At 38.6% G+C, this 8,980-nt stretch overlaps 1 protein-coding gene across 2 annotated transcripts; it reads right to left on the bottom strand.

The window, feature by feature from the left end:
• Positions 1–4,951: 4,951 nt before the first annotated feature.
• LOC114554642 (transmembrane protein 233) lies at positions 4,952–8,243 on the bottom strand. 2 transcript variants are annotated; one of them, XM_028576597.1, is made up of 4 exons: positions 8,070–8,243; positions 7,790–7,980; positions 6,233–6,367; positions 4,952–5,553 (listed from the first exon to the last, which is right to left on the bottom strand). In XM_028576597.1, exons 2-4 carry the CDS (start codon positions 7,973–7,975, stop codon positions 5,542–5,544), a joined length of 333 nt encoding a protein of 110 aa, XP_028432398.1. In that variant the 5' UTR covers positions 7,976–7,980; positions 8,070–8,243; the 3' UTR covers positions 4,952–5,541. The 2 variants fall into 2 exon arrangements, with proteins under 2 accessions (XP_028432398.1, XP_028432399.1); XM_028576598.1 differs by having other exon boundaries at positions 8,094–8,243.
• Positions 8,244–8,980: the final 737 nt, after the last annotated feature.

The following is an 8,980-nucleotide window of genomic DNA, read 5'->3' as shown; positions in this document are numbered from 1 at the left end:
ACTAATAATGCCCGAAATGATACCAAATATATATTGTTATGTATACTAGTACATATAGGTTATGTACTCATAAAACGATGGATTGGAAAGTTTGTAAGTACACCAGAAGTTTATGAACACTTGCCTGCTCTCTTCTGCTCTCTGCTGTTGTTGCTGCTGCCGGCAGTAAGACGAGTGCTTAGGGCCGTCTACAAATTACAACACCGAAAAGAGATGCAACAAAAAAAATTTTTAATTTAACTGTTTTTTTTAAAGTAAGTGCTGTAGTATAACTAGCAGGAGACAAGTAATAACTGAGGTAAGTTTGGAGACATTACCTAATTTAATCATTAAATTAATAAATATTTTTGTTGTATCTTTCGGTGTAATAATTTGTAATAATTATATAAACTTCTGGTGTACTTACAAACTTTCCAATCCATCGTTTTATGAGTGCATAACCTATTTGTACTAGTGTAGAAGTTTGGTATCATTTCGGGCATTATTAGTGGTGTCATTTACGAGATACAAACTTGGGTCCATTAGCCCCTGCGCTAATAAGCTATCAGCTGATAACGCTACTCTACGCTAACTCTCCCAATGTTAGACCCAGGTGAAAAAAGCTTCTAGGGGGGTGTTTGGCTTGAGGTCATGGTGCAAAGGACCCTAGGGAGAAATTACTCAAAACCATCACTTTAAGTACATAATTTCACATGTGTTCATTCATAGTTTTGATGCCTTCAGTGAGAATCTACAATGTAAATAGTCATGAAAATAAAGAAACACATTGAATGAGAAGGTGTGTCCAAACTGTTTCTATATATATATATATATATATATATATATATATATATATATATATTTCTAAATGAATTAAAGCTTTATGCAATGTAGGCTGCGCAGTGTATGCTCAGGAAGTGCACGAGTGATGTGGTCCTTACTATAATTGTTCTTTTATCTTTTATTCTTCCTGATTTCAGGCCTCTTACAAGTAAAGGATCAGTCAGTATTGTCATACAGGTGCGCTGAGGACATCCTGAACAAGCATACAAACCACACCCTTTATATCTAATTCTGCACCACATTGGAAAATGTTGAAATCAAGGTTTTGACTTTAAGAACTCAATTAATTTGTGCACAATTGACTTCTCGCGCTGTATGTGCTTTACTGCCTCTGGACAGTGTCCCGTTGTCGGTTTTGAAAGCACACTAAGACACTACATAGCGTGACACAATCAGATCTCTCTTGACAAGCATCTAGCGAAACTACTATAAGCGTTGTGGGCATCACTTCAAGTGGACAAAGATATGTGTCGACATAAGCAACATCTGTGTAGACATGGGTGTCAAAATACTGTGTTAACTCATTAATGAGTAAAATGCATCTCAACAGCAGACAGCTACAAATACTGTACATGATGACAGCTTGTCAAATTACTATCAAAGACATTCACTGACCCATTATATCAACAACAAGCAATATCAGTACTGATATGTTCCCATATGTAATCATAAATGTCACAATATAACTGTTGGCCATGTTGTCGTGAACACAACACTCTGTAAAAACCTTAATTGTTGAGTTTAAAGCTGCTGTAATCAATGTTTTTATATTGACGATGGATGGCATAACTAAGTGCCTAATTTTGTCGCTTGCAGTGATGAACCCTAAGATCATTTTTTGGTGGACACCAAAAAAGAAAAGTAAATATTGTGACACATTTGCCACAGCAATTCCAGCAGGTGATATTATGTCAATGTTGTGTCTACAGCTCATCCCATTGCCCCCAAGAGACCAATCAATCAATCAATTTAAACTATTTTCTTTGTCACATGAAATCATATGAGGTACAGTTCCGGTGATATGTAATCCCATCAGCTCATTTAACTTGTGCATGATTCATCATGAAGCAGAAGCAGTGTCCTTGTGTAGAAGGATGTAGAAGCTCCTCCTGAGCGTCCCGGTGCTGGCCTGGTGTATTCGGTACTTTCTACCCGACCTCAACAGAGGGAAAAGGCTGTTACCCAGCTGGCATGGACCTTTAATGATTCTCCTAGCCTTTTCCTTGCAGCGCCTGGCGTAAATATTCTTTAAACAGAGTAGGGCATCACGTATTGCGTGTTCAACCCAATGAACCAATCTCTGCAGGGCCTTGCGGTCCTGTTTCGGTGCTGTTTCCGTACCAGGCAGTGATGTTCCCTATCATGACTCCCACATGATGCAGGAGTAGAAATTGCTCAGTATTTGAGTGGGTACCTGGAATTTCCTCAAGCGTCTGAGGTGAAACGGTCTCTGCCTTGCATCTCTCACGGCTGAGTCAGTATGCAGCGCCCAGGTCAGACCCTCGGTAATGTGGACACCAAGGTACTTGAAGCTGTCCGCCTTCTCCACCGGGGACCCGTATATATGACACTGTGCTGTTGTGTTGTTATAGCTGCACATTCACCTTTAATACATTTGGCTTTTACAGCGAGAAAAGGCTGTCGCCTGGGTGGTTTTGATCTTCAATGATTCTCCAAGCCTTTTTCCATATTGCGTTTAAGTACTCTATTAGAATGTTTACACAGCTACATCTTCTATATTTAGTTGGGGATATACTATGATATTCTACGACAAAAAAAGTAAATTAATTCAGCATTCATAAATCTGAGACAAAATTCTGTATTTAAAATAAACTTTTAGTTTTGTGGCTATCAGGTACTTAAATGAATGTTCATGATTCCCTGTGTGCTCTGCATCATTCCCACAGTTATCCTCTTTCATGTATTCAAACTGGATCAAACTGCTGCTCCCTGCGAGGAATGTGTCATGGGATATGTACGCGCATGGAGGCTCTATCTTGTGCTAATGGAAGCAGCTGCTTTGAGTGGCCTATTTATGAGCACTTCATGTGAGTCATGGAGTGCTCTCCAAATGTATTGGCTATTGCAGCTAGCAGCAAAACAGCACAGCTTCAGGTGAGTTGATGCTGTTGAATGCGAGCTGGAAAATAATATGATTCATTATTCTGGTAGGGAAGAAAAAAAACAACAGCTGTCTCACAAAGCTGGAAATCAGATCACTTTAATGAAAAAAATGAAATGAAAACTATATTAATACATTTTGTTTGTGTGAATTTTCAATACAAAGGAGTTTCATTACATCGTAAGATAATCAGTTTCCTGTCCCAAAGTCTACCTTGATCTGTAATCTTTCTAAGCATGCTTTCAAGTCGCCTAATCCCTGCACTCATTTCATTTTTCATCTTGTTCTCTCGAGTTTTGCTTTGGTGTGACATCAAAGAGGTGGCACTACAAACACACTGCAATTCTCTTTCAAGTAATGGGAGATAATAGTACAAGATTACTGCCAAACCTTATTTGTCTAAGTGCATTAGAATAACTGCTGAAACTTGGCAGCAGGCCTATTACATCAGAGGCACTGTTTCGAATTACACCTGCATACAGAAGATTGGTTTGACGGAAAAGGTGCATACTGCAAATCAAAAAGTGAAAACCCAAACAGTACAGTTTATTTATTTATTTTATTTACAGGTTTTTATTTTTTATTTTGCATCTAGGTGTTAATTTGTATATCCATGAAGGTAATAATAAATGAATGAAAACAGCCCAAAAGTGTTATTAAATAGAAACAATAAAAGAGGTTTGAGGTGAGATTGATATGGTAACACAGAATCAGGACCCTCCTTGCTTGAACCCATCCGAATCTTCACTTTATTTCCCACCTTTTATGACACTTTACATATGTTTCAGTTACCTTGCAACAGGGTCAGTTCAGCTTGACCGCGTGACATGCTGGGCAACCTGCAACACGGAGGGGGAATCTTCTATATTTAGTTGGAGATATACTATGACATATCAAACTACAAGAAAATGTCCCCGCAAGGCAGGTGGTACTTCAAGGTTCAAAGGAGGTTTCTAAGTTAACTTGGGTGAAAAAGACATATTTTAAATAGGCCCGAGTCTGTTTCTGGAAATAATTTTTTTCTTTTTAAATCCTAATTTTATACATAATTTAAAGGTTGAGTATGTGGGGTCTAATAGGCAACAGGTGTAGAGAATCTCAAGACATGTAATATGATCTTTTGGTTTGTGCTTACTTTTATATGATAGCTTTGACGCCAAATGTGGCACAGTCTGGAGCCATGGCATGGCAATGCACACAGGAAACAGTGTGGCACTAGTCAGGTAACATGACAGCAGGAATAGCTTAATTCTGTCGTTAGCAAGATGAAAATAATCAAACGTGTGACATTTTCACTGCAGTTGCCAAGAAAGGGGAAGTTGTTTTTAAGTACGTTGTTAAAGGGGCCCCTCAACAATTTAGTTAGTGACAGATTTGAAAAGGATTTAAAAAACTGAAGCCGTAAAGGATAAGATACTGTGACTTTGATTCCCAAGAATCGGTCAAGCTCAAAACCCACCAAGAAATATATATATATTCCCTTAATGCAAATAAGTACTCTATTAGACCCTTGCTGCCCCCAAAATGGGTTATTTCCTCTTTAAAGGTTACATAGTCTCACTTTAAAAACCCATTATACAACTGTTTTCACATGCGGAGTAGTGCCCTTTGCAACATGTCAACTGATAATAAAATCGGTTGGGTTGCCCTTTTACAGTAAAACATGGAAAAAAATGAAACAAAGGAAGGTTTGTTTATACAGTTATTTTTAGACACAATCTTGATGTACGGCAGGAATTGATCTAGAAATGTGTTCAGAGCTAATTAATAAGGAGTTTGCTGTTATTGTTAAAGAGCATTAAAACATTGTAAATTCCCAAGTCGTACTGTACATACCAAAGTTATGACATACACATTATAATAACAATGAAGATAAATGCTGTAGCACAAAATAGCTATAATCAATAATATCAATGGCAGTACTACATATTTCTAATAAGGTTATTTTTTGGGCATTTTTAGGCCTTTATTTGACAGTACAGCTAAGGACATCAAAGGGGAGAGAGAGGGGGGAATGACATGCAGCGAAGGGCCGCAGGTCGGAGTCGAACCTGGGCCCGCTGCGTCGAGGAGTAAACCTCTGATTTTTAATAAATCTTAAGAACATCAGAGTATTGGCAGAAATGAAAGTGCTATATTAATAATAATAATATTAATGTTAAAAAACCTCATGAAGTGACATTTTCATGCCACGGGACCTGTAACATCATTTGGTTTTGTCATGGATAAAGTGGGTATTTTGATAAAGTTATAGACCATTTACTGTCATCATCTATCTCTAGCAATGTTTTCAGCAAAAAACAACAGGGTCTTCAGGGTCACAGCCTAACAAAACCTTGCTGTGGACCATGGATTCACTACACATTTGTAGTAAATTTTTTTTTAATTCAAAGCATCATTGACGTTAACTGAAATGAACACATTCACCACGTTGTATCATCCTTGATTGTCCATATGAAGAATGGTAAACATGAGAGAAAGTGACGTACACGTTGAAGTAAACATGAGGCGAGTCATAGTCCTTTCATTGGCATCATCCACAGTTTCCTGTTCAACTGTCTTATTTCTCTTCTCCCCCTCTCTTCCGTTCCACAACATTAAAATTCCATCTGGAACACAAACAGATGTACATTGAACACTCACATTACATAACATCTTTTAAATTGCATGTAGTGGTAGTTACCCACAGTAGACAAATCTGCCAGACATATTATAAAATGTATAATTTACTTTTATTTATACATAATAATGATATTTTTTCTCACATAATAATGCACTATATCATACAGATTTCATATACGATTAGACTTTTCTCTTTCACCTCCGTGCTGCATTTTACATCATATATCACAATTCCAGATTTGACACAAAATACAATGCCTGAAATCCCAAAGTGTTCAATATTAAATAAACAAACGAGTAATTATGAAATAAATTGTCACATGAATACATTGTTTAAAATATATCCTACAGATGCAATAATTTCTGAAATGATTTAAGGAATTATTTTATTTATTTAATGTTGAACATTTTGGGTCTCCATAGCTTTGCACCACAAAGGTAGGTTATGGAAACAGATATTTAAAATGGGTTTCTACTGTATAATTAATAACAAGAGGACTAAAAAAAAATGACATTGTGAAATTCAAAAACATCACAATGAATTAGGTGTGTGTAGGTGGATACAATATTCAATCTCAGTTAAAGTAGTTTTGTGGATATAATAACCATATGGTAATGGTCATGACATATAGTGTCATGCTGGCCAACCCCAGGAGTGTGTCTTACCGTGGTGAAATGAACGATGCAGGAGATAGCGATGATGAGGAGGCCGATGATGATGGAGGCAACAGCTACATAGAGAGCGTTCCTGCCCAGCCGCCTCGACCCATCATAGTCACCAGAAGCATAGCTGTTCCTAGACTGAGAATACAAAAATCACTGTTGCACATAAAACTTTGCAAATAAAAAATAATGAAACAATGACGCTGTGTGGTGGACAAAAAGCTGTATTGCAGTTAGTGATTATAATTCTGTGACATTGTATGATTTACAATTACTCTCTGACGTATCATCTGGTGTTTCCTGTGTTAGAGCAACTAGGGGGGGGTTAAAGGTTACATAGTCTCGCATTGCCAGACCTTCCTCTACAGCGCTGCGGAGGAGGGTCTGGCGAGTCCACATAGCATTCCGGGATGGGAGAAAAAGGTGCTCTGGTTTATTGGCATTTCTTTAAACCAATCACAATCGTCTTGGGCGGTGCCAAGCGCCCAGCGGAGCCACTGTGCCGCTGCAAAATAGCCTCAGAAAGGAACTTGTTTTGGTGGAACATGTAATATTCAAAAGGTTGTTTTAGTCGTGCAACAGAAAACTCAGATTGGACAGATAGTCTAGCTAGCTGTCTGGATTTACCCTGCAGAGATCTTAGGAGCAGTTAACCGTAGTCCTCAGAAATCCACCGGAGTTTAGAAATTACAAAACAAAGGTAACGTGACATCCGAAAAGAGTGACATCCAGCGGAATTTACGGCAGAATGAGAGCAATCCTGCAAGTTAAACGTTGTGGATACAGATTAAAGCCGCCTACACATGATAGGCGGCAAAACCGCTTTGCGCCGGCCGTTCCGTTGATTTCCTACAAGGAGAGCGCGTTGCGCTACCCCCGGCGTCACGCACCGCTCGGATTTGCAGCTCTGCACTGCGCTCAAAGTTCAAATTATTTCAACTTTGACCTAGTAGCCTATGACTTTTCGAAAGCGCAACCAATGAGATAACAGCATGTCGTTACCTAGCAACGGGAAATAGCTTCCTTGCCACCCTTCATGGCGTTTACCTGCGCTGCGCTTTGCTCTGCGCCCTACCTAGCGGTGCGCAGAGAGCAAATTGCGTATGTGTAGGTGGCTTAAAGGTTATATAACGCCATTGCCAGGCAACCAAATGTAATGGACTGTTACTTTGGATACAATTACAGATTTCTCTGTTGTGTTTAAATATCGTTAAACATGTGGGATAATGTATAAGCTACACAACTCAAGAAAATATATAACAGGCCTAGTCATTTTTAATGTAGAAATGTTTAACATAAGATTTGCAAAATATTTGTTTAACGTAAACACATTTGAGAAACTTTAATGTGTCATCTAAAGCTGTCTAACGTGTTGGGACCTGGTCACATGCTTTAATGGTTAAATTGTATTTTTTTTTTATAATATTGGTAAAACAACACTAAGCAGGCCTGCTGGCAGATTACAAGTCTGGAAACACAATACATTGTTAACAGTTTGGCCAAACTGAATGTTTATATCATCAGTTTGCTGTAAGGTGATTGAGGAAATGCCATGCTTACCATGATAGAGAAGACCAGGGCAACAATGTTGACCGGGTATGCAGGACAAAAGCAGGTAAAAATAGTCAAACAAAGGTAGCTGCGGAGTGGAGGTGGAGGTGCCTCTTCCTCTATAGAACCACGGTCGAAAAATACACTCCCACTCAGGGAATTTTTAACTTGCGAATTAAGCACTCCAAGAGCCATTGCACCTGGCAGAAATGAAACACAGTCAGGGGGGGGGGAAACACAAAAATTAGAAACAAAGATAAGTTACAAACAAGCTGCAAATAACCAGAACCTGAAAGGACAAAAAAAATCCAACTTGAGTTGAAGTCCAAATTTTAACTAGAAAATGTTTGAAACCAGAAGTTGATAAGAAGACTGATATGTTGTTGCTGGTGGTTGTAGTCCTCTGTCAAAGCTGAAAATAGTGACGTTTGTGGGGAGAGTGGGAGCAGGAGAGAGGTGGGAGGGGATCACTAACCCGGCTGGCCTCCATCCATCACACTGATGGCCCTGAGATGAAGTGTGAGGGATCGACTTTATTTACCACTGCTGGCATCTCATCTCAAAGAAACACACAACATGCTGATACATGGAAATGATCCCTGTCAACGGTTCAGTGCCATGTAACTTCTATGAATGTTGTTAACACAGTAAACCCTTTACAGCAGGGATCCTAAACAGGGGGTCCTCAGAGTCAGTGCATGGGGGGCCTCCAAATTATTGTTCATTTTTGAAAGTTTATTAAAAAATTAAAAAGTCCAACATATTAGCAAATATAAATCCCCACTGCTTACTGGCCTATATGTGAGGTAGTCACTAAGGTAGGATTCACTGTGCCACATGTATGTTTAACATTAAAACATGATTTATAAAAGCATGCAAACAATTGTTAGGCTATTTTAATAGCTTAGTATTCTATGCAAAAAAGGTATGTATAAAGGCTTTAGGCTGCCCTACACAGTATAGTAGGCTCAGTTTATCATACAACTTCACTGTATACACTATACGTAGTAGGGGGTCAGTGGTGTAGTTTAATGTATTGTAGTAGATATACTGTACTGTATATATATATATATATATATATATATATATATATATATATGGCCAGAATCTGCCTTTGGGGGAGGAGGGGCCGTATCATCGTGGGGGGATCTGGCTGTCCTCCCCAGGGAGGTTTTGAGCATCAACGACTTCATTTCCTGT

This window comes from Perca flavescens, chromosome 4 (assembly GCF_004354835.1).
Source record: "Perca flavescens isolate YP-PL-M2 chromosome 4, PFLA_1.0, whole genome shotgun sequence".
In the NCBI taxonomy this organism is placed as follows: Eukaryota; Metazoa; Chordata; class Actinopteri; order Perciformes; family Percidae; genus Perca; species Perca flavescens.
The sequence above is the reverse complement of the archived record's forward strand: the minus strand, read 5'-3'. Positions and strand labels throughout refer to the sequence as shown.

Excerpts from the sequence above, each read along its gene's own strand:
- LOC114554642 (XM_028576597.1), bottom strand. The coding sequence starts at position 7,975 with ATGGCTCTTGGAGTGCTTAATTCGCAAGTTAAAAATTCCCTGAGTGGG. Across the intron at positions 6,368-7,789 it reads CCCTGGTCTTCTCTATCATG|TCTAGGAACAGCTATGCTTC; the intron begins GTAAGCATGGCA and ends TTGTATTCTCAG.